Source organism: Periplaneta americana, chromosome 14, assembly GCF_040183065.1.
Source record: "Periplaneta americana isolate PAMFEO1 chromosome 14, P.americana_PAMFEO1_priV1, whole genome shotgun sequence".
Classification (NCBI taxonomy): Eukaryota; Metazoa; Arthropoda; class Insecta; order Blattodea; family Blattidae; genus Periplaneta; species Periplaneta americana.
This window is the reverse complement of record NC_091130.1, coordinates 9,987,812-10,014,762: the sequence shown is the minus strand read 5'-3', so window position 1 is coordinate 10,014,762 and position 26,951 is coordinate 9,987,812. Positions and strand designations below refer to the sequence as shown.

Below are 26,951 nucleotides of genomic sequence, written 5' to 3'. Positions count from 1 at the left end.
CCATAAAGAACAACCGGTAATATAACTGTTTTATAAATTCTAACCTTCATATTTTTTGACAACAGACTGGATGATAAAAGCTTCTCAACCGAATAATAACAGGCAATTCCATATTTATTCTGTGTTTAATTTTGCTCCCGAGTATAATAATAATAATAATAATAATAATAATAATAATAATAATAATAATAATAATAATCAACGACGAAAGATTCGACACTTATTTCCACATAATGGCGTCCTGGAAGCTACAGCGTGATTGTCTCAATCTGGACTTAAAATCAGGTTTCTCAAATCCATGGTCTGCCACTGTAGTAAGAGCCATCATCGCTTCCTGAGGAGCTAGACATCTGATTGCTTCCTCCAGCCCTGTTCAAGGTCCTCTGTAACATCTGTCATGTCTGGTCAAGCCGGGAGACATCTGGTGCGAATCTCGGTAAGCGGGTCATCGGACGTATCGATCGGTCTGGCGTCCCAGTGACGTCACGACGCCCGGTCAAAATGGCGATGTTGTGGCTGTTGCTAGCGGCCCTTGTGGTCGCCTGTAAGGGTCGTCCTGGGACACACGTCCAAGACCTCGGCGAGGAGTTCTACTCGGAGGTGAGGGACCTCCTCAGCAGGCACGCGGCCCACCAGGTGAGCACCAAGGTGAGCCAAATATGAGGAGACCAACCGCACTCTATGCGAGCTGGTTTTCCATGTGTGTGAGTGTGTCAATGTATCTGTCTCTTTTATGAATTCCAATAGCTACATGTGAATTGACTTTGACCAAATTTGATGTGTACTTCATATCCATTAAAGGACCCTTGATTTTACAAGGTCGGTTTCTCAAATTCAAATACTCGGACTTAAATTAATGTTTAATTCGACATAGAACGTCTTAGAAAAAGATTAAATGTATTTTCTTGGCCTTGTAATAACTGAAATTTTATGGGATTAGCTTCATGAGAAACTTATTATATAATTGTTATTTCTGAAATGTAAGCGCCCACTAGCCGCCACTATTTACCGAATTATTTAACTTCAAAATACTGCTGATTTTTGTCTACTAAATTAACTTCACAGTTGTAGCAGTTTATCTTCCACTGAGTTCTAGTCTTACCCTTCATTTTACGTACAGTAGCCTAATTCTTTTATCTCTTAGTTATCAGTATCCTAGCAACGACTTAACACTGGCTCTTTATTTCATACGTGATTCAGTATTATGGCAATTCTGTATTCCAGCATCAAGTTAATTTTGCTTTTAACTGTTAAGGGGTTAGGTACAGCTTACAGCAGTAAAATTTTTGGGAATATTCAACATTTTTTCCTCCATTACAATAATGAAAATTGGTATGTGTAAAACACTGTCCTTCTGGTATATGAAAAGAAAAAAAATTACGATTAAAAAAATTATATATATATATATATATATATATATATATATATATTTCAAAATTCATAATGGTGGTAGTTCACTGTGTAGTGATGAAGCGTTTCCCTCATACAGTAACTCATAAACTTGTTAACTTTTTCATGTTCTCTCTCTTTTATTTTATTGCTGAAACTCACGTTTACAATATCATGCTCTTTCAACTACATTCCTTAATAAATAATATACATTATTTTATTTTGTGTTAGAAGAAAATACTGATAGCCTATTTTGACCTTTTTCAAATAATATACATTATTTTATTTTGTGTTAGAAGAAAATACTGATAGCCTATTTTGACCTTTTTCAAATGAATTTATTTTTTATCATACAATCTATCAAAGACAGAAAAATGATCTTGCTTCGTATTGTAGATATGACATGCATAAATACACATAAAAAATTTCATCACAGAATGTTGGATAGTTTTTGAGTTATGTGGGAAACGCTTTATCACTGCACAGTGAACTGAATTTCGAAAAAAAAAAAAAAAAAAAAAAAAAAATGTAAATAATTTTTTGAATCGTAAAAATATTTTTTTATATAGGCCTAGCAGAAGGACAGTGTTTCACACATACTAATTTTTATTATTCTACAAGATACATTAGTGGAGGAAAAAATGTTGAATTTTTCCAAAATTTTACTGCTGTAAACTGTACCTAACCCCTTATTTCTAACTAGTTAGTTTTTCTTAATGTGTTCACCTAAGACACTACTATAGTATTTCTGCCAGCCTTAATGTTATTCAGATCCGTTGTTATCCTGTAACATATTACTCTAACTCAATGTACGTACAAAAAACATTCAGAGGTAATGCTAGCAATAAATTATTTTCTTTTAGGCCTAATATACGTCGATAATTTAGATTTAACGTCATTTGTTACCTAGCAATAAGTGTTAAGTTACTTTCTCTTAACGTCCGAATAATTCACTCTCAATTGTTCCGTATCCTAGCAACAAGTTACTGCCTCTTGCTGTACACTAGTAAAACAAAGTTAACGATACTCTACAACCGAGGAATCATAGTTACTCCGTAACCTAGCAGTAAGTTACTTTCTCTCTATGTATCATATCAACAAGTTACTGCCTCTTAATATACTGTACACGAATTATTCACAGTTATTGCAATTATTCCGTATCGTAGCAAACAGCATACTCTCGCTCTATCTCTTCTTTAATTCATAATTACTGCGATTCTGTATCCTAGCAACAACTCATAGTAGACTTATTTCAAGCAGAGATACAGGAGTGTTCATCTATACTAATAATAAATCTGTAGCCGAAATTTTTCTGGTAATTTTCGATTTTCCAAAAATAATTGATCCTAACATATATAATTAACCACCCTGAAACCGAAAATCGCATTTTTGAAATTTTTGTTTGTATGTCTGTCTGTATGTTTGTTACCTTTTCACGTGATAATGGCTGAACCGATTTATATGAAAATTGGAATATAAATTAAGTTCGTTGTAACTTAGATTTTAGGCTATATGGCATTCAAAATACTTTATTTAAAAGGGGGATTATAAGGGGGCCTGAATTAAATAAATCGAAATATCTCGTTTATTATTGATTTGTGTGAAAAATGTTACATAACAAACGTTTCTTTAAAATGATTTCCGATAAGTTTTATTCTTTAGAAAATTTTGATAGGACTGATATTTAATGAGATAAATGAGTTTTAAAATTAAAATAACGCCATCTAAGACGGTGCAATGAAGTAACAAATGACTTCGTCTATAAGGGGCCTTGGACAACAACAATCGAAAGCTATTAAACTATTCCTATGCACAGAAAATTTGATAGGCTTTTTTGTACATTCGTTTTCTGTATTTCTTAAAATAATATTTATGTACACACTCATTTTAATCTCAGAGAATTAATGAACAACGAGAGTGTATTGATTTAGTATGCAGTAATAGTACGTTAGCTTAGCAATCCATTATTTTATAATTCAAATTTTAACTATGCTCAATTGAATCGTGTTAAAATACATAAAATAGACTATATGTGCAATAAATGCAATGCAAAAAAAAAAAATTGGGTAATGAGCCAAGAAGATTATGTTGCGCTGTTGTAAAGGTTGTTGCTTCTGAGATTCAAGAGCCCCCACAACTAATTAAAAACTTTCTTATCGGAGTACATCCGTTATGAACGCACTTTTTATATAATATAATATAATATAATATAATATAATATAATATAATATAATATAATATAATATAATATAATATAATATAATATAATATAATATAATATAATATAATATAATAATAAATATGTAGCCGAAAATTTTCTGGTAATTTTCCCTTTCCCAAAAATAATTGGTGTTAACATGTATAATTATTCATCCTGAGACCGAAAATCGCTTTTTTGAAATTTTTGTTTGTATGTCTGTCTGTCTGGATGTTTGTTACCTTTTCACGCGATAATGGCTGAACGGATTTCGATGAAAATTGAAATATAAGTTAAGTTCGTTGTAATTTAGATTTTAGGCTATATGGCATTCAAAATACTTCATTTAACGGGGCCTGAATTAAATCGAAATATCTCGCTTATTATTATTTTTTTTTTGTGAAAAATGTTACATAACAAAAGTTTCTTTAAAAATAATTTCCGATAAGTTTTATTCTATGCAAAATTTGATAGGTCTGATAGACTTTTAAAATAATACTACAATACGTTTTCACCGCCGCCTCAGATTGTAGCGTTGTTGTTCCTGCAGTAATTCCCATGTGCAAAATATACAATTTTTGAGTAGGAAGAAAAAACACATTTATTCATTCCATGGCAATGGTACATAGGAGATCGTGAATTCTTATATTTTCGAAAGAAAGAAATATAATTACATATCACTGTTTATGCTGTATCACTATTTAAGTTATTTCAAGGTTTCAGGACCATAGTGGGCCAAGCGCCATTTATTGAAGACGTAGAAAACAAGGGTTAAAATTAAGTTATTATCATAATTCAATGGAACCATATAGCAAGTAATATAAAGTATACACAATAAAACTAAATGATATGTCAATCTTCATTAAACTATAGTTGCGTGTAATAACAAATAAGAAACATGTTAAAGGAATTGTCATTGCACCAAATGAGTGTCTCTGGACCAAATAGCAATTTAATTATTTAAATACAGTTTCAATTAAGTAACATATTAAACGATTTATCCTTCTATCAAACACGAATGTTCCCTGGATCAAACGTCCTATTTTAATTATGTAATTACTTTATATTTATTTCTAACGGGTGCAGCGGAGCGCACGGGTACGGCTAGTTATTAATAAATTAATAAATTCATGGCAAAGAAACTGAAATTAGATTCGGCATGACCTGTGAGATGTATGGTAAATTAAATAGCTCTGAATCAGATTTTTCTTCTCAGAGTACATGAGGTTTTCATATTATCTGCCAGGTTAAATAAAGCCATTATTATTATTATTATTATTATTATTATTATTATTATTATTATTACTCCATTACCACCTCATCATCTGATATATTATTAAGAGCTTCTCTAATCAAACAGTGTTAAATAAGGAAAATATATCAATTAATTCTGAAGATACAAAGGTACTACACACAAAAACGAATACATCAATTTCTATGTTGGTTTTGATTACAATATTTCCAATAACATGACATGGCCTTACAGCTATGAGAATAAACACGACGTTCTTCTCTTGCTATCTGTAATGAATTTCTGGCGCCTTTCTTACAGCATTCAGTAACAGTAAACTTACAGTACAACACAATTCCACCTGTTCTGTCATTGCTTCCGATAAAATGTTTACCATGTTCATCACTTACAGCACCACAGTTACTAATGAAATCTACCAAGTCATCGGTATTTCATATAATAAGCTCACTATATCTTTTGAATAATTGTCCAAAACAATTGAATATACAATTTACAGTCACAATCACTATATTTTTCATATTATTTCACTGCAGAAATCTTAAATCTGATCATGGAGTGGAGTGGTAGAGTGGTAGAGGGGAAGAGAAGGCCTGATGGCCTTATCTCTACCAAGTTAGGTAGATAGATAGATAGATAGATAGATAGATAGATAGATAGATAGATAGATAGATAGATAGATAGATAGATAGATAGATAGATGGATGGATGGATGGATGGATGGATGGATGGATGGATGGATGGATGGATGGATGGATGGATGGATGGATGGATGGATGGATGGATGGATGGATGGATGGATGGATGGATGGATGGATGGATGGATGGATGGATGGATGGATGGATGGATGGATGGATGGATGGATGGATGGATGGATGGATGGATGGATGGATGGATGGATGGATGGATGGATGGATGGATGGATGGATGGATGGATGGATGGATGGATAGATAGATAGATAGATAGATAGATAGATAGATAGATAGATAGATAGATAGATAGATAGATAGATAGATAGATAGATAGATAGATAGATAGATAGATAGATAGATAGATAGATAGATAGATAGATAGATAGATAGATAGATAGATAGATAGATAGATAGATAGATAGATAGATAGATAGATAGATAGATAGATAGATAGATATCTTTGTTCTGAGGCACTGAACGTGTAGCAGTTTTTATTCTTCGTTATATTTTGGTCATAGTAGATCTCAGTTCCGCTATTCGCGTGATATATAAAAAAGATAATCCGATAATACGAGATTTCATTATAAGTCTCATGTTCAATACTGTTCTCAATCAGTTGGTCCAGCTGCAGAGGAATGATTGTCGAAATGATATCCATACAATGTCTCTGACCGAACACCGCCCTCTAAATTCTATCTGCATGCAGGAAAGAACTCCCCGCCGTCCACAGGAAGTACCGGATTGGCCTCGACCCCTACCACACTTGGGTCAGGTGACTGGGGTGGCTGTCAACACCAGAGGACAGCCCGTTATCTTCCACAGAGGACCAAGAGTCTGGGATGCAAGGTACAGATCCAGTATCACGTTTCGTATTTCATTTTTTATTACATTCATATTTTGTTTTCATCTTGGAAATATTTCACTTAAAATATTCTAAACATTAGTGATATTCTGTAAGGTAACGCGCATAATTGACGGATGCGATCCCAAAATGCGTTAAATCCATTTCTAGGAAAGGACTGGGCTATTTTTTTTTTATCCACCGGTCTCCGGATTGAACGAGTTTCCAAATGACATGCACAATAATACAAACTTTTAGACAAGGATTGGCGTTCTCTTGAAAAAAAAAACCAAGCTTTAGTACATTATGCAACGAGCCTATAATGGTAGTAATTAAGACGCGAGTATGTTTGTTTATGAAACGAGCGCAAGCGAGTTTCATAATTTTCATACGAGCGTCTTAATTACCATTATAGGCAAGTTTCATACGACTTTTTATGCTCGACCATATTTCTAACTTGAAATTATTCATAAGTATTCATGTTATGGTTATGTGAGGACCGGAACTGACCTGAATTGTGAGATGTGCGCAGACGCGAAAGTATTGATTTTTTCCGAGGCACGAATGTCATTGACCTTGATATAATCTAGAGAATAACATGAAGATTAGTCTTGATATCACCTGGAAATTGATTTAGAATTGAAAAACGAGATGACAAATTGAATTTATTTGAATATTATTTACAATTAACGCTAATTATTATAGTAACAGAACATAACCTTCTGCGACAGTATTGGATTTCCAGCCTCCGTGACTTTTCGCTAATTCCCTTTCGATTGCATATCCGAGAATAATCGATACTTGCGGTTTTATAATGGTACAATGGTGATTTCTCATTGGCTGAACAACTGAATTATAATGAATAGGTGTACTTTAATGAGGTGCATTAAAGGGCTACTACCAGGTGTATAATTATTACATTTCGGCATGGTCGAGCATAAAAAATATAATGATAGAGGTCTCAAACATAATCATATACAAGGTGAGTAAAAAGTATAGCAAAATGCGTGTAATTTTCTTATTTCTAATTTCATGAAGAAACTATTTACACAAAAGTTGTAGGGTATCAGAGAAGGAATATTTTTTAACATATTTTCAAATACTATGCTTATCATTTATAAATAATATGCCAATTAGTTTTATTTTATTGGCACCATGTACTTATTTGACAAGGTCCCAATATGCACAAAATAATATATATATTGCCATTTATAAACTATTGTTTTGTAAAAATTACTTCTTTTTATGACAATGTATGTGTATTGAACATAGGGAAATTTTACTGCTTCTGTACATCAATTTAAGAAGGCTTTGGATTAAACGCCTGCAAACAAAAGCTAATAGAAACAAGTGAATAAAACTAATAAAAACAATTGAATAACAATGGCTATTTTATTCAAATATCTTTATGAAAGTAATTAATCATGGCAAATCTTACAAAAAAAAAAAAACAAACAATGAATTGAAATACTAATAATGATCGGCTATGATGATATGAGGGGGACGCAAGATCACCTAACACTTGCTTACTACATTTGTCTCACGTTTGGGGAAAACCTCGGAAAAAAACACACCCAGGTAAATCAGCCTAATCGGGAATCGAACCCGCGCCCGAACGGAATTCCGGATCGGCAGGCGAGTGCCTTAGTTGACTGAGCTACGCCGGTGGCTTCAAATGGTACTAAAAATATAAGGTGCCATTTTAAAATGTTATTTATGACGTCACAACTCAAACATTTTTGTTTCGATCAAAATATTCTTTTTGTAAAAACAAGGTACGTGTCTGTTTTTTTTTGTATCAAATCCCCTCATTAAATTTTAGTTTCAATTTTTAAGATCTTTTTTAAGATTACAAAGATTTTATTGCAAGCAAAAATTACATACAATAACAAATATTTTACAATATTATTGTAATACTCGTATATGAATATTCTTCAAAATTCGAAATTGATTACCAATCTCATAGTAAAATAGCCTACATATTACAATTTATTGTATAAATACAATGTAACTGGGTCACACCTGAAAAAGCACTTGAAAATTACTTGTATATGCTACTTTTGAAACACCCTGTATATTTTATTACATTATACCGCGCAACTTGTTACCTTCCATTTACGCGTGTACACACTTTCAAGGCGGGTTTCGTCCTGATGTAGCAGTAGAAGTTTACGCAAGTGCGCACCACGTGTTGCAGCTGTTTCAACGCCAGCCACGACTTCCAGCACGTGGCGGAGGGCCCCATCGCGGTGTCCACGGTCCTGACGTTGGACCCCGGCACGGGCGCCGTGCTCAACGACTGGGGCAGCAACCTGTTCTACATGCCGCACGGCATCACGGTGGACGCCGCCGACAACACCTGGCTCACCGACGTGGCCCTGCACCAGGTGCTCAAGGTACACCTACCTCACACTCCAAGTGCCCAAGTGCTCAGAGAAGCTTCCCGTTAAGCACCTGTGTACACTGCTTTACCTCTAATGCAGTGCTGCGACCAAGGACTGTATTATATTAGACTAAATAAATAAATAAATAAACAAGTAAGTAAATAGGTAAATATATAAACAAACAAGTAAATAAATAAATAAACAAATAAATAAACAAGTAAATAAATAAATACATAAATAAACAAGTAAATAAATAAATAAACAAATAAATAAACAAGTAAATAAATAAATAAACAAGTAAATAAGATAATAAACAAGTAAATAAATAAACAAATAAATAAATAAATAAAGTAAATAAATAAACAAGTAAATTAATAAGTAAATAAATAAAGAAACAAGTAAATAAATGAGTAAATAAATAAACAAATAAATAAATAAAGTAAATAAATAAATAAACAAGTAAATAAATAAATAAACAAGTAAGTAAATAGGTAAATAAATAAATAAACAAGTAAATAAATAAATAAACAAGTAAATAAATAAACAAATAAATAAATAAAGTAAATAAATACATAAACAAGTAAATAAATAAATAAATAAACAAGTAAGTAAATAAACAAGTAAATAGGTAAATAAATAAATAAACAAGTAAATAGGTAAAGAAACAAGTAAATAAATGAGTAAATAAATAAACAAATAAATGAATAAAGTAAATAAATAAATAAACAAGTAAATAAATAAACAAGTAAATAGGTAAATAAATAAATAAACAAGTAAATAAATAAATAAACAAGTAAGTAAATAGGTAAATAAATAAATAAACAAATAAATAAATAAATAAACAAGTAAGTAAATAGGTAAATAAATAAATAAATAAACAAGTAAATAAATAAGTAAATAAATAAACAAATAAATAAATAAAGTAAATAAATAAATAAACAAATAAATAAATAGGTGAATAAATAAATAAACAAGTAAATAAATTAATAAATAAACAAGTGAGTAAATAGGTAAATAAATAAATAAACACTTAAACAAATAAATAAACAAGTAAGTAAATAGGTAAATAAATAAATAACAAAATTAAATAAATAAATAAATGAGTAAATATAAAATAAATAAATAAACAACTCGAATGAAAAGTGAATAAGTAAATAAAATAAATAAATAAATAAGTAAACAATTCAACAAGTAAATAAATAAAAAATTAATGGTTCATTTAACGACACTCTCAACTGCCGAGCTTATATCAGCGTCGCCGGTGTGCCGGAATTTTGTCCCGCAGAAGTTCTTTTGCATGCCAGTAAATCTACTGCCATGAGCCTGTCGCATTTAAGCACACTTGAATGCCATCGACCTGAGCCGGGATCGAACCTGCAACCTCGAGCACAGAAGGCCAGCGCTATACCAACTACGCTACCGAGGTCGACAGTAAATAAATACAAAAATAAATAAACAGATACTTAAGAATATAGATAGTCTATGTAAATAAATAAATAAATAAATAAATAAATAAATAAATAAATAAATAAACAAACAAGTAAATAGGCAATCAATAAGTTTCCGGACTGCCCTGAATGTAGGCCGTACACAGTACATAGGAAACGGAGAAGATATCTAGAACCAAGGAAACACCTGGAATCTATAGTATATGCATTACTTGAAAGGCAGAGAAGAAGGCTAGCCATAAGGCGTATATGGAGAGATTCCAAGAAAAAATCTCAATAGGTCCTTGACATGTTTACACAAAATCACGTGTAGAAGCTCAGTTCTTAAAGACAAAATGTTGCTCTTTGATAAAATAATGGTGAGTTGCAAGAAAACAAATCTATAAATAAGTTTTAGTCTTTCATTAGTTAGTGGACCATTATTATTAGTAGTAGTATTTATTTAGTAGTATTTATTTATTTAACCTGGTAGAGATAAGGCCGTCAGGCCTTCTCTGCCCCTCTACCAGGAGATTCCAACTACAATATCAACAATAAAATTACAATTAGTATTAAATTTACAATTACAATTACAAATAATATTACAATTAGTATTAAATTTACAATTACAATAAAATCAAAGTACGAAAAGATTACCTGAATAATTAAAGCTAGATAATTTATCATAGAGAAACAAAGAATATTTTATATTTACTGAATTACAAATTAAATCTAGAATAACAAAATTGTATAGTGATGAAATTACTGAATATTGAAATATTTTGTGATGGATTAAAGAAACTATTTACAAGTAATCAATTACTGACCAAGTGCCTAGTAAGTTTTCGTTTGAATTCAATTTTATTTCGACAGTCCCTGATGCTAGCAGGTAGCGAATTCCAGAGTCTTGGCAGGGCTATTGTGAAAGAAGATGAGTATGAGGAGGTGCGATGGGATGGTATTGTTAGTATTGTTTCATGACGAGAGCGTGTGTTGAGATTATGGTGGGAAGAAAGGTAAGTGAAGCGAGACGACAGGTACGAAGGAATAGAAGAGTTCAAGATTTCGAAGAGAAAGAGAAGTGAATGTAAATTTCTTTTCTTATCTAGTTTAAGCCAACCTATTGCTTCCAGGGGTGGGGTAATATGATCATATTTACGAACATTGCTTACAAAACGTACACACAAATTATGAGCACGTTGAAGTTTCATTTTGTTGTCGCTGGAGAGGTCTGTCATCGGATTCGCGAGTTGCAGATGGAACATTTAACGAACCATTAGTAATTGGAAGTTTAATATCGAATGTTTGAACTTCGCAGTGTGACAACGTGGCATCTCATGAATAAAAAGTGAACATCGATTTAAATGTAGCTGTTGTTTTGTCGTGTTTATTTGTTATAAATATCGTTATGGAGCACAAAAGAAGCAGAAGCAAGAATTTCAGCGAGAGGGACAGGTATCTGTTGATCGAAATAGTGAAAATATATATTAATACAGTGGAAAACAAAAAGACAGACGGTACCACCAATAAAGAAAAGACAGAATGTTGGGAGAAAATCAGTCTTTCAATGCACAACAAGACTGTCGCGAAATAGTCTGGCTAGGAAGAGTTTCTAGAAGGTCAATGAGATGACGAAATAGAATTTGTGGTATAGACAAAATAACTTAGTTACATGAAGAATTATGAAGTAATAAAATTATAAAATATATAATACTTTGCTAATAAATATTGTATACACGCCGAAGAGCACATACCTGAATGTGATGTAGATGACATCGTATAAGCAGATTAAAGACGATGCATAAATTGTATATAAAATGGCTACCTAGCGAAGAATTAAATATATAGAGGAGGTAAATCAGACCTCTAAGTTAGTGAATACTTTAGTGAATCATTAACACTACAGATGTTTCTTGCAACGCTCTTTAGAACTTAGTGCATCATTAGCGGCTAACGAACCAATAAATATTTCTTGCAACCCAGCATGACTTAACAAACACGGAAGCAATTATCTTCAGTAACGCGAGTTTGTATGTTTAACGGTACAATAAATATAAGTACAGTTTGGAAATATATTGATTGCACTTTATATTTTCTTCTTATGTCCGATAGAAACAAAAGCAGCACTCTTCTTTTCCACTTTGCAGTTCCGTCCCGGTGAATCTCGTCCCTCCCTAGAGCTGGGAGAGCGATTCCGGCCAGGGGCCGGAGTTCGACACCTGTGCCAACCGACATCGGTGGCAGTGTCGCGCTCTGGTGACATTTTCGTGGCTGATGGATACTGCAACTCGCGCGTGTTGCACCTCGACGACCACGGCCGGCTGCTGCGTGTCATTCCACGGCCGCCAGGTCAGTGGCGGCTCCTCCATAATAATCTGACTATGCCTTTTATGATGTGGGAACTTATTTGCATAACATCAGTATTACGATAACCAAACAACGACTGTTAAGTACTACTAAAATTGGATTTTATACGCTTAAGGCGAGTGGAAGGTTAAATTTTAATTTTTTCCTAATTGACGTACAATTTTCATTTTTTGTATGTAGAAATGTCATTACTGCAACAACTTAAATTCAGGATTAGTTATTGAAAAAAAAATAATAAAGCCCGAATTAAAAAAATATTAGAGTAATTCACAAAAATGTATACAGGGTGTTAAAAAATAACGTTTACAACGTTTCAGGGATGATGAAGGAGGTAAAAACAAACATATTTTGTAAGTGACAAAACACTGACAGATGCGCCATTTATTGTGTACGTAAGTGCTAGTGTAATCCGTAAGGAACGATTAGTTTTTTTTTAATTTCAGTTGGTTATTTATTTATTTTTAAACAGTGACAAATATAAATGATACTCGGGAGGAAATTAAACGCAGAATAAATATGGGAAATGCCTGTTATTATTCGGTTGAGAAGCTTTTATCATCCAGTCTGCTGTCAAAAAATCTGAAAGTTAGAATTTATAAAACAGTTATATTACCGGTTGTTCTTTATGGTTGTGAAACTTGGACTCTCACTTTGAGAGAGGAACATAGGTTAAGGGTGTTTGAGAATAAGTTGCTTAGGAAAATATTTGGGGCTAAGAGAGATGAAGTTACAGGAGAATGAAGAAAGTTACACAACACAGAACTGCACGCATTGTATTCTTCACCTGACATAATTAGGAACATTAAATCCAGACGTTTGAGATGGGCAGGGCATGTAGCACGTATGGACGAATCCAGAAATGCATATAGAGTGTTAGTTGGGAGGCCGGAGGGAAAAAGACCTTTAGGGAGGCCGAGACGTAGATGGGAAGATAATATTAAAATGGATTTGAGGGAGGTGGGGTATGATGGTAGAGAATGGATTAATCTTGCACAGGATAGGGACCGCTGGCGGGCTTATGTGAGGGCGGCAATGAACCTTCGGGTTCCTTAAAAGCCATTTGTAAGGAAGTAAGTAAGTAAGTTGGTTATTTAACGACGCTGTATCAACTACTAGGTTATTTAGTGTCAATGAGATTTGTGATAGCGAGATGATATTTGGTGAGATGAGGCCGAGGATTCGCCATAGATTACCTTGCATTCACATTACGATTGGGGAAAACCTCGGAAAAAACCCAACCAGATAATCAGCCCAAGCGGGGGTCGAACCCGCGCCCGAACGCAACTTCGGACCGGCAGGCAAGCGCCTTAACCGACTGAGCCACGCCGCGCCGGTGGCTATAAGGAACGAGACCAATTGTCGTTTTAGAAGTGGTGTTCAAACTGCCGTCCATTGAAGGCATTGCACAACTGGTACCTTCGTACTATGGAGTGTCTGCAACGCTAAAAAAGGCCAACATTGTTTCTAATAACATGTGTAATTTCAACAACGCGAGCAACAAAGTCTTCTGCCGTATCGATCGGTGTCTCATACACAAGACGTTTCATGTCTCCCCACAAAAAGAAATCCAATGGACTAAGTCCGGTGATCGAGTTGGCCACGGTACCGGTCCATCCCTGCCAATCCAACGATCGGGGAATGTAGCATTTAAGTGGTTCCTGACACGACGATCAAACTGTGGAGGGCCACCGTCATGCTAAAACCATATTCGTTCTCTGATGTTCAATGAGATATTTTCTAGAAGTTCTGGTAGGACGTCGCGTAGAAAAACAAAATAATTACCTCCACGAGAGTATTAATTGCGGCAAAACGGCGCATGTGCTAAAGTTTTGTTACTTAAAAAAAAATATTTGTTTTTATCTCCTCTATCATCCCTGAAGCGTTGTAAACATTATTTTAACACCCTGTATATTATATCAGCCATTAAAAAAAATTAATTAAAAATTTCTATGACAGTCTACTTCCTTAAAGCTCGGTCCAGACGCAACGACTTCCTTGACGTTTTACTTGCACATGCAAAACGTTGCAAGTAAGAAGGAATATCTGGACCGTCAAACTGTGCAGTTTTTAGAACTGAATGAAGTCTGAACACTAAACTATGTGGACGCATGCGCAGTTTTACTTGACGACATACTTGAGCGTCTGGAGCGGGCTTAAAATGTCTGTAGCACAATTCTGATATTGACTTTCAAATTTTACGATAAACAATTACATTTTAAGAGATAATTTTACAAAAATATGATTTATCTGTTATATAGAAAAGTTTCCTAATAGTCTAAAGAATATGTGTACCAAATATGATACGTGTAACATTAATAGTTCAGAAGATATATAACATTTTGTATGGAATAAAGCAAAAATTTGTAGTTACGGGAAATTGCTATCTAAGTAATTTGAAAACTTAGAAAATGACGTCACAGCAGCTGATAAATGCGTATTACATTTTATGTAGTGTATTTTTCCCATAACTTATCAAAGAATATGTCTGTGGCCGGGAGGAAAAAGGTCTTAAGTAAAAATTTTATACTTTTCAGAAAAGCAGTAGAAAGATTGAAATTGGGTCAATTATAGAGTTTTTTTAATTAAGAGATTTTTCCTGGATATTATTTGTTTATATTTCTTCTAAAATAGGTAATGCTGCTCATTTAACAATTTTCTTGATTATTTCCAAAAATAGCCGCACTTAAGCCCTTTTAAGATCAGAAGCCAAACTGAGAAGAAGGGACTATTAAACATAAGACCTTTTTCATGTCAAAATAAATGAGAAATGCAAATTATTAGGAATGCAAAATGGGTCTTAAACAATTATAGGACTGTTTACCTGGTTCTTAAAGTTTTAAAAGGAAAGGACATCAGTATGTGATAAAATGGCTAAAATACAAGTTAGACCTTTTTAATAGGAAAGCATGTAAAGAAACCATGTGATGGTTTGTAAGGAATAAAGTATTAAATATTCTTAAGTCCTTTATTCTGTGTGTGCTCGATTCAGAAAGTACTTAGGACATTTGGTAATGTTCTATAAATCCAGTCAGGATTCTTATTTGACTTTAACCGTTTTACCAGATTGTAGAGAATTGTTTCCGCTTTCAGAATATATAAAAATCGTATTTAAAAAAAATAGACTTAAGACCTTTTTCCTCCCGACCACAGATGTATGTATGTTGAGTCAACAGGCCGAAGACTCATAAGTTACATCAATGAAACATCACTCATTAGACAACTAAGGCAGGAGATAATAGGGTAAGGTGGCTAGTTTCTTTATCCCTGTCAAAGAGTGTTTAATTTTTTTTAAAATTTAAAGTTACCGGGAAATTGCAATTTAAGTTTTGTGCCATTTAAAAACCCTATACACCAGAGCTTCAAAAATGGCGTCATAGTGGCCACATATCTTTTGATTATCTACAGTGGAAGAGAAGGCCTTATGGCCTTAACTCTGCCAGCGAAAATAAAACATTATTATTAAAACATTAAACAGTATTATTAATTATTCCACAATGTACATCATAATAACCAATTTAAAGTTCAATTCATGTAATCGTGTTACAGAGTTCCTGTCACTGCAAGTTCCACACAGTCTGACCCTGATCGAGTCTCCGGATTTGCTGTGTATCGCGGATCGCGAGAATATGCGGGTCACGTGTCCGCATGCCGGCCTAGTGCCCTACACCAGCTCCCCACCCGTCACCATTCAGTCACCAGACCTGGGCCGCGTGTTCGGCGTGGCTGCATTAGGTAGGCGTAGCATACAGGAATGAAATCAATAAAACACGAGCCGACACTGACACGAGAATCAATACTGACACAGAAGCCGGCACTGCACTATATCGAAACGATCGTGACAGCCGACTAACAATGAAACATCGCTAACACAGGAGCTGATTCCGAAATGGGAGTAGATGTTATGAGTAGGGACTGGATTTTTATGTAATATCAAGGTGTGAAATATGTACATATTTATGTAAGAAAAATAAGCTGAATATGTACCAAAATATGTAAAATCATGAAAATATTTAATATCAATATCTGGCAGATATAGGATAGGTAAGACTCTCCAGTTGCGATTTCATAGAGCACCCGACTTTTTTACCGCACGCTTGACACATTACTATTTTTCCATTTGTCCAACGCTGCTTTCTGAGTGATTTTTACAATACAAGGTAGTTGTATGAGAAAGGTTGCTTTTTTTGTTCACTCATATTTACAGTGGACGGTATAGGGTGAGTGCCTCCATTACTTCCTGTAACTAAGGACGTTATGTTTCGTCCCGAAATTTATCCTTTCTTGGGTAGGTAAAAAGGATTTTTAAATCTATGTATTTCAAATTTTAAACTTCCCCAGCAGAAGTTTTTTTTTTCCTTTCAGAGAAGTAAAAATGAATAAAACCCCTAAATATCTAGATTATATGTAATACCAAGCCATAATATGTAATGTGGGGTAAATATGTAAAAATATGTAGTATCAAATTTTAATATATTAATGGTAATTACAAGATTCGCAAAGATTTGTTATTTATGTACGGTTAGGTTGAAAGGAATATAATATGCAATTACATAAAAATCCAGTCCCTAGTTATGAGAATAGACAAAGAAATGAGAGCCGACACTGACACAAGAGCCGACACTGATATAAGAGTCGACAGTGATACAAGAACCGATACGGGCACAAGAGTGGACACTGGTACAAGAACAGACAGTGGCACAAGATTCGACACTAACAAAACTGTCGATGAGTTACTATCTAAGCTAATGCAAGAGCCAATTCAGACATGAGATTTTACACTGTACAGATGAGGAGGCAAGACCTGACATGTCAACTGTGCGAGGGTGGAAAGAATGAGCTATCAGAAAGAGAGTTTGTTTCAGGATGGCTAATATTATACGATTCTACTGACACGGAAGTTCATCTCAGGCTAAAATCTATCTTTCCCCTCCAAATCATTGCTAATATAGCCACGGAACATGATAAGGTCATCTATTATGCACAGATATGAGAGTTTAAACCGACATAAGAGCCAATTTCGACACCATGGCAAACACTGACAAGATAAAATATCGACAATTACTCATTAATGACCAATATACATGATCATGAAATTAGAAATAGTGAACAAATTAATATTCCATATTGTAGATTAAACAAGAGCAAAACAAACTTTTTAATTATGGGGATGAAATTATATAATAAGCTCACAAGTCAATATTATAAATTACCAATCAATAGCTTCAAAACTAGATTTTACAATTGGTTATTAAATAATTCTTTTTATTCTGTTTCTGAGTTTTTCAACACAAATTTGTATGAAATTGTATTTTAATAAATAAGTTTAGTTGCAATTTAGTTACTTTTCTTTAATTTAAAAGTTTCAAATTATTTCATGTTTTCATTGTATTATTTAAATTTTACTGTTTCTTTTATTAGTGTTTTTAATGTATTTATATGTTTTTCAATGTATTCTGACGAAGCCTAAAACTGTATGTCTAATGGCCAAATAAATTGAATTGAATTGAAATGAATAATTGATAGTCAACACAGACAAGAGCCACCACTAAGCAGACTTTAACATGAGAGCCGACGCTGACACGATGCTCGAATCAGACATGACAGCCAACACCGACACAAGAGCCGATTCTGAAATAAGAATCAACTCTGACACAAGAGCCGACAGTTACATGAAAGTCGACACAGAGAAGAGCCGCCACTGAAATGAGAACAGAATTGGCATGGGAGCCAGCGCTGACACTATGGCCGACACAGACATGAGAGCCATGATGGAGAGCAGACATTAACACAAGTCGACACAAACAAGAGCCACCAATGAAATGATAGCAGGCTTTGATATGAGAGCCAACGCTGACATGATAGCAGTCATAGACATAAGAATAAACACTGATACAAGAGCCGACTCTGAGAGCTAACTTTGGCACAAGAGCACACACTTACATGAAAGTTGACATAGAGAAGAGCCGCCACTGAAATGAGAAGAGAATTGGCATGGAAGCCAGCGCTGACACTATGGCCGACACAGACATAAGAGCCAAGACCGAGAGCAGACACTAACACAAGTCGATACAAACAAGAGCCACCACTGAAATGATAGCAGTCTTTGATATAAGAGCCAACACTGACACGATAGCAGTCATAGACAAGAATAAACACTGATACAAGAGCCGACTCTGAAATGAGAGCTAACTCTGACACAAGAGGCGACACTTACATGAAAGTTGACATGGAGAAGAGCCGCCACTGAAATGAGAACAGAATTGGCATGGGAGCCAGCGCTGACACTATAGCCGACACAGACTTGGGAGCCATGATGGAGAGCAGACATTAACACAAGTCGACACAAACAATAGCCACCACTGAAATGATAGCAGGCTTTGATATGAGAGCCATCGCTGACACGATAGCAGTCATAGACATAAGAATCAACACTGATACAAGAGGCGACTCTGAAATGAGAACCAACTGTGACACAAGACATAGAGAAGAGCCGCCACTGAAATGAGAATAGAATTGGCATGGGAGCCAGCGCTGACACTATGGCCGACACAGACATGAGAGCCATGACCGAGAGCAGACACTAACTCAAGTCGACACAAACAAGAGCACCACTGAAATGATAGCAGGCTTTGATATGAGAGCCAACGCTGACACGATAGCAGTCATAGACATAAGAATAAACACTGATACAAGAGCAGACTCTGAAATGAGAACCAACTCTGACACAAGACATAGAGAAGAGCCGCCACTGAAATGAGAATAGAATTGGCATGGGAGCCAGCGCTGACACTATGGCCGACACAGACATGAGAGCCATGACCGAGAGCAGACACTAACGCAAGTCGACACAAACAAGAGCTACCACTGAAATGATAGCAGGCTTTGATATGAGTGCCAACGCTGACACGATAGCAGTAATAGACATAAGAATCAACACTGATACAAGAGCCGACTCTGAAATGAGAACCGACTCTGACACAAGAGGCGACACTTACATGAAAGTCGACATAGAGGAGAGCCGCCACTGAAATGAGAACAGAATTGGCATGGGAGCCAGCGCTGACACTATGGCCGACACAGACATGAGAGCCATGATGGAGAGCAGACATTAACACTAGTCGACACAAACAAGAGTCACCACTGAAATGATAGCAGGCTTTGATATGAGAGCCAACGCTGACACGATAGCAGTCATAGACAAGGATAAACACTGATACAAGAGGCGACTCTGAAATGAGAACCAACTGTGACACAAGACATAGAGAAGAGCCGCCACTGAAATGAGAATAGAATTGGCATGGGAGCCAGCGCTGACACTATGGCCGACACAGACATGAGAGCCATGACAGAGAGCAGACACTAACTCAAGTCGACACAAACAAGAGCCACCACTGAAATGATAGCAGGCTTTGATATGAGAGCCAACGCTGACACGATAGCAGTAATAGACATAAGAATCAACACTGATACAAGAGGCGACTCTGAAATGAGAACCAACTCTGACACAAGACATAGAGAAGAGCCGCCACTGAAATGAGAATAGAATTGGCATGGGAGCCAGCGCTGACACTATGGCCGACACAGACATGAGAGCCATGACAGAGAGCAGACACTAACTCAAGTCGACACAAACAAGAGCCACCACTGAAATGATAGCAGGCTTTGATATGAGAGCCAACGCTGACACGATAGCAGTCATAGACAAGAATAAACACTGATACAAGAGGCGACTCTGAAATGAGAACCAACTCTGACACAAGACATAGAGAAGAGCCGCCACTGAAATGAGAAGAGAATTGGCATGGGAGCCAGCGCTGACACTATGGCCGACACAGACATGAGAGCCATGATGGAGAGCAGACACTAACTCAAGTCGATACAAACAAGAGCCACCACTGAAATGATAGCAGGCTTTGATATGAAAATCAACGCTGACACGATAGTAGTCACAGACATAAGAATAAACAGTGATACAAGAGCCGACTCTAAAATGAGAGCTAACTCTGGCACAAAAGCAGACACAGATGCAATAATCGACACAGTCAAGAGCCGCCACTGAATTAAGAGCAGAATTTCACATGAGAGCAGACGTTGACAAAATGGTCAACATTGAAATGAGAGCCAACACCGATACAAGAGCCGATTCTGAAATGAGAGCAACATTAAAATAAGAGCCGGCTTCAATCTGACAGCCAAAACCGATACGAAAACAGACACTGAAATGAGACCAGAGTCAACTAAAGGTAGAAGTTGAAATTTATGTCGACACAAACACGGACTGATCCTGAATTACGAGCAATCACTGAATTAGGTTGCCAGGACATAGCCGAAAATCACATACTATACCTGTCTTTTGCAGGGGGTTTTGTGTATGCTGTGAATGGACCAACATCGCCACAGATTCCGGTGAGGGGGTTCACACTTGACCCACGACATGAAAGCGTTCTCGAGCGATGGGGTCCAGCTGCGGTAAGCATCAACCAAAAGCAATAATAGAAAGTTAATATAAGTTACAAGAGCGGTATGTTCACGTTTTCATGGTCGAGGAAAAGATTGAAAAAGCCAAACGTAATTGAGCTTTTTTAATTTCCGAGAACATGAAAACAAACATACCGCTCGTGTATCGTACATTATTTTGTGCGAAGATCGTTTATTACATACCTGAAAGACGAATTTCTAATTAGTTGCAATGAAATCTCCATGTTGGTTTCTGTTTAATGACGCCAACTTCGGAACACCAAAATATCTTTCTTGCTGTAAAATGTTTTCTGTGTTTACTATACTCCAGCAGGCCGTGATATACGTCTGTCTTTTTTTTCCCCCAGTCTATAAATGCGAACTTAAAACAAACGGTAAGGTTATGTAATGATTTATTTTTCATTTTAATATTTTAACAATATTATTTATATAACATATTGCAGTAATAACATCGGCATCTGGAATCTTGTTGATTTTTTCACGGCTTCCTTAATGTTACTTGCATTACAAATGCAGTAACTTTTGTGGTGTTGTAGAGTTTACTTAATTTTTGCAAATATTTAATAACAATAATTAACAGTGCAATTTAGGTGAAATTGCAGTGGTAAGTTTCCAATTTATAATTATTACTATGTTAAACGTCTCTAAAAATAATATGTTAAAAGCCTAAAGCAGTAAAATGAATGTCGCGCTTAAGCGGTAAGAAGAGGGAAATTGTTATGTGTGTTACGTTGGGAATACTGAATGTGGTATTTCACACTTACCGCGTATTGGTTCTGTGCGGAAAACAAGCAAATACGCACGATCTCGCACAATAGTAATATACGTTACAAGAGCGGTATGTTGACGTTTTCATGGTCGAGGAAAAGATTGAAAAAGCCAAACGTAATTGAGCTTTTTTAATTTCCGAGAACATGAAAACAAACATACCGCTCGTGTATCGTACATTATTTTGTGCGAAGATCGTTTATTACATACCTGAAAGACGAATTTCTAATTAGTTGCAATGAAATCTCCATGTTGGTTTCTGTTTAATGACGCCAACTTCGGAACACCAAAATATCTTTCTTGCTGTAAAATGTTTTCTGTGTTTACTATACTCCAGCAGGCCGTGATATACGTCTGTCTTTTTTTTCCCCCAGTCTATAAATGCGAACTTAAAACAAACGGTAAGGTTATGTAATGATTTATTTTTCATTTTAATATTTTAACAATATTATTTATATAACATATTGCAGTAATAACATCGGCATCTGGAATCTTGTTGATTTTTTCACGGCTTCCTTAATGTTACTTGCATTACAAATGCAGTAACTTTTGTGGTGTTGTAGAGTTTACTTAATTTTGCAAATATTTAATAACAATAATTAACATTGCAATTTAGGTGAAATTGCAGTGGTAAGTTTCCAATTTATAATTATTACTATGTTAAACGTCTCTAAAAATAATATGTTGAAAGCATAAAGCAGTAAAATGAATGTCGCGCTTAAGCGGTAAGAAGAGGGAAATTGTTATGTGTGTTACGTTGGGAATACTGAATGTGGTATTTCACACTTACCGCGTATTGGTTCTGTGCGGAAAACAAGCAAATACGCACGATCTCGCACAAAATATGTTTAATTATAAACAAAAATAGCACAATCATTGCAATCTATAGTTACCCTTGTGCTTCAGTGACAAAGTACTTATCTTTAAAGAATGTTCAAAATGAGCTCCTAGCGCATGACTAGACTTTCCTACTAAAAATATACAAGTTGGCAAAACTTCATTTCTCACACTAATTTATTAAACCGTGTCGGACTGTAAAGAAAACAACTATCGCAATGTTCATCTTTCATATGTTGTACAATATTATAGTATTGTGAATTTTGGTTATTTAATTTACCAACCAAGGTTTTTTTGTTCTATTAACATTAAAGCATATATTAACCTTTTATATTCTATAGGATACTTACTTACTTACAAATGGCTTTTAAGGAACCCGCAGGTTCATTGCCGCCCTCACATAAGCCCGCCATCGGTCTCTATCCTGAGCAAGATTAATCCAGTCTCTATCATCATATCCCACCTCCCTCAAATCAATTTTAATATTATCCTCCAATCTACGTCTCGGCCTCCCCAAAGGTCTTTTTCCCTCAGGCCTCCCAACTAACACTCCATATACATTTCTAGATTCGCCCATACGTGCTATATGCCCTGACCATCTCAAACGTCTGGATTTAATGTTCCTAATTATGTCAGGTGAAGAATACAATGCGTGCAGTTCTGTGTTGTGTAACTTTCTCCATTCTCCTGTAACTTCATCCCTCTTAGCCCCAAATATTTTCCTAAGAACCTTATTCTCAAACACCCTTAATCTTTGTTCCTCTTTCAAAGTGAGAGTCCAAGCTTCACAACCATACAGAACAACCGGTAATATAACTGTTTTATAAATTCTAACTTTCAGATTTTTTGACAACAGACTGGATGACAAATACTTCTCAACCGAATAATAACAGGCATTTCCCATATTTATTTTGTTTTTAATTTCCTTCCGAGTGTAATTTATATTTGTTACTGTTGCTCCAAGATATTTGACTTTTAACACCTTTTCGAAGGATAAATCTCCAATTTTATTTTTTGTCTGTGTTGGAATCCCCTCCTGAGCACGAGTCTTATTCATTCAGGAGTGGGCTACTTCATCTTACATTGTATTAACTTGTATTCATTTCAAACTTACTAGCAATAAAAAATAAATAAATAAGATCTCCTTTTCGCATCTATTCCCATATTGCTTCAAGTCGGTTTTTTAATCACAATTACAATGATGTGTTAAAATAGGGAACAAATTAGGAGCATCGGCTGAAAGGTCAAAGGAGCATGCGCACAATAAAACAGTTTACCAGAGATCCGTGACTTAGATATATTGTATTACAAGCAAAATATTTTGCTTAGTCTTGCCAAATAGTGTTGGACACACTTTTGCATTTTTCTCGCTATGTATGCACCAGTCCTATATGTAGATGAAATTATTGGGGATCATCAGTGTGGTTTTAGGCGTAATAGATCGACTATTGATAAGATTTTTTGTATTCGACAGATATTGGAGAAAAAATAGGAGTATAAGGGTACAATACATCAGCTATTCATAGATTTCAAAAAGGCGTATGACTCGGTTAAGAGAGAAGTTTCATATAATATTCTTATTGAATTTGATATTCCTAAGAAGCTTATTCCATTAATTAAAATGTGTCTTAGTGAAACTTACAGCAGAGTTCGTATAGGTCAGTTTCTATCTGATGCTTTTCCAATTCACTGTGGGCTAAAGCAGGGAGATGCACTATCATCTCTACTTTTTAACTTAGCTCTAGAATATGCCATTAGGAAAGTTCAGGATAACGGAGAGGGTTTGGAATTGAATGGGTTACATCAGCTTCTTGTCTATGCGGATGACGTGAATATGTTAGGATAAAATCCACAAACGATTAGGGAAAACGCGGAAATTCTAGTTGAAGCAAGTAAAACGATAGGGTTGGAAGTAAACCCCGAAAAGACTAAGTATATGATTATGTCTCATGACCAGAATATTGTACGAAATGGAACTATAAAAATAGGAGATTTATCTTTCGAAGAGGTGGAAAAATTAAAATATCTTGGAGCAACAGTAACAAATATAAATGACACTCGGGAGGAAATTAAACACAGAATAAATATGGGAAATGCGTGTTATTATTCGGTTGAGAAGCTTTTGTCATCTAGTCTTCTGTTAAAAAATCTGAAAGTTAGAATTTATAAAACAGCTATATTACCGGTTGTTCTGTATGGTTGTGAAACTTGGACTCTCACTTTGAGAGAGGAACAGAGATTAAGGGTGTTTGAGAATAAGGTTCTTAGGAAAATATTTGGGGCTAAGAGGGATGAAGTTACAGGAGAATGGAGAAAGTTACACAACACAGAACTGCACGCATTGTATTCTTCACCTGACATAATTAGGAACATTAAATCCAGACGTTTGAGATGGGTAGGGCATGTAGCACGTATGGGCGAATCCAGAAATGCATGTAGAGTGTTAGTTGGGAGGCCGGAGGGAAAAAGACCTTTGGGGAGGCCGAGACGTAGATGGGAAGATAATATTAAAATGGATCTGAGGGAGGTGGGATATGATGATAGAGACTGGATTAATCTTGCTCAGGATAGGAACCAATGGCGGGCTTATGTGAGGGCGGCTATGAACCTTCGGGTTCCTTAAAAGCCATTTGTAAGTAAGTAAGTAAGTTATATACTTTCCATAAAATCCCATAGATTTTGTTTCTGACTATGAGATTTGTATATCATAATTTTTTGTAATGTGAATTATATAATTAAAATACTCAATCCCCTTCTACACGAGCGTGCTTAATATAATCTACTAGTACTTCAGGTTCTTTGATTTTAATTTTGAAATACATGCTTGTATTTTTATTCTTACAGTTGTTGTAACCAATATAATTCGTAGGTTGAATTGTTGAAATTATACTTTTACTTCACAGCTGTACTTATAAATTCATTTCTTCTCTGGTTCACTACATTTCATCCTGCCACCTATCTTAAGAGCGTTTTTGTGATTTTTATTTTTCTCTGTTATTAAATCAGTTTAAAAAAAAAAGTGAAAACCCATTCTGTAAATCTAAAATCAATAATTCTATACATGTTTCAGGGATTCCGCAACCCGCATGGCATCGCCATCTGCCCCAATGGCACGAGTCTGTACGTCACAGAGATCGGGCCTAATAAGGTGTGGAAATTCTCTCTCGTGTAACCATGGCGACGGCCATCCCCGTCTCCATACTTCGTCATAACAACCTACCACCTTAGCAAGCATGTATAAGGCTTAAATAACTTAAAGTCTCTGTTGTGACGTAATTTCCCTATATCTAAGAGAGAGAGAATCTTTAACTTAATGTACAATATCGAGCACAATACTATATTTACTCCATTTATATATGTATATATGTAGAAAATACTACTGGACGTAGGACTCTTAAGTCAGGGTTCGTCCCCGAACCGTTGGATATATTTTGACGTTTGATGGAGAACACAAAGAATAAGGGATTCGACAGAGTGGTACTTGAAAAGAAGAGTAATTCATGGATTTGTACTCACATTATCTTCCCAACTGGAGCCTCACACGTTGGAAGCCATAAAAACCCAATACCAAACTGTTTTGTACTGTGTGTACCAAATAAGGAAGAAGAAAGGCCACAAGCCTTCGTATTTGTGTCAACGTATCCACGTGGCCAATTCATTTACTAATGTACCACGACCTCTGTATACAAAGTCAAATATTTGTAAAATATTAATTAAAATATATTGTGACGTCTATACTATAAATATATTTATCTGCGTATTGACCTCTCTTATTCTTTTTTTTTTTTTAAGAATATTTCGATTTTAAGAGTACGAAATCCTGTGCCTACTTCCTATCCATTAACCATTTGTACTAAATGAGTTGCTTTCACTATATTCCAATGTATTTTACTTTCTTTTTTTTCTATTATGGTATTATTTTCATGTTGTTTAGTGTCGAATTTATTATTATTATTATTATTATTATTATTATTATTATTATTATTATTTTCTAATATGTTAGTATCCTGTTCTTTAACTTTTTGTTAAATTTTAACTGCTTCTGTACTTTGTGACCTGGTAGAGTGTAAGAGAAGGCCCTCTGGCCTTAACTCTACCAGTATAAATAAAGAATTACTATTATTATTATTATTATTATTATTATTATTATTATTATTATTATTATTATTATTATTATCCAGATATTTTAATCCCAACAGAAGACATCTAATCACGTCAACGTAAACATATTAAAGGCTGGTTCACAATCAACCGAAAACGACAACGAGAACGGAAATATTGTTAAAATACATGTATTTAAATGTGAGCATACATAATTAA

The 26,951-nt window shown here is 34.9% G+C and overlaps 1 protein-coding gene across 1 annotated transcript; it reads left to right on the top strand.

Moving 5' to 3' along the window:
* The first annotated feature begins 471 nt into the window (after positions 1–471).
* Pal2 (Peptidyl-alpha-hydroxyglycine-alpha-amidating lyase 2) lies at positions 472–26,379 on the top strand. Its single transcript, XM_069844913.1, has 7 exons — positions 472–648; positions 6,236–6,375; positions 8,568–8,766; positions 12,329–12,530; positions 16,095–16,280; positions 20,908–21,017; positions 25,702–26,379. Exons 1-7 carry the CDS (start codon positions 502–504, stop codon positions 25,801–25,803), a joined length of 1,086 nt encoding a protein of 361 aa, XP_069701014.1. The 5' UTR covers positions 472–501; the 3' UTR covers positions 25,804–26,379.
* Positions 26,380–26,951: the final 572 nt, after the last annotated feature.

Coding starts and splice junctions, on each gene's coding strand:
- Pal2 (XM_069844913.1), top strand. CDS start 502: ATGGCGATGTTGTGGCTGTTGCTAGCGGCCCTTGTGGTCGCCTGTAAG. Junction 6,376..8,567: donor CCAAGAGTCTGGGATGCAAG/GTACAGATCCAG, acceptor CACGTGTTGCAG/CTGTTTCAACGCCAGCCACG. Junction 8,767..12,328: donor CCCTGCACCAGGTGCTCAAG/GTACACCTACCT, acceptor TCCACTTTGCAG/TTCCGTCCCGGTGAATCTCG.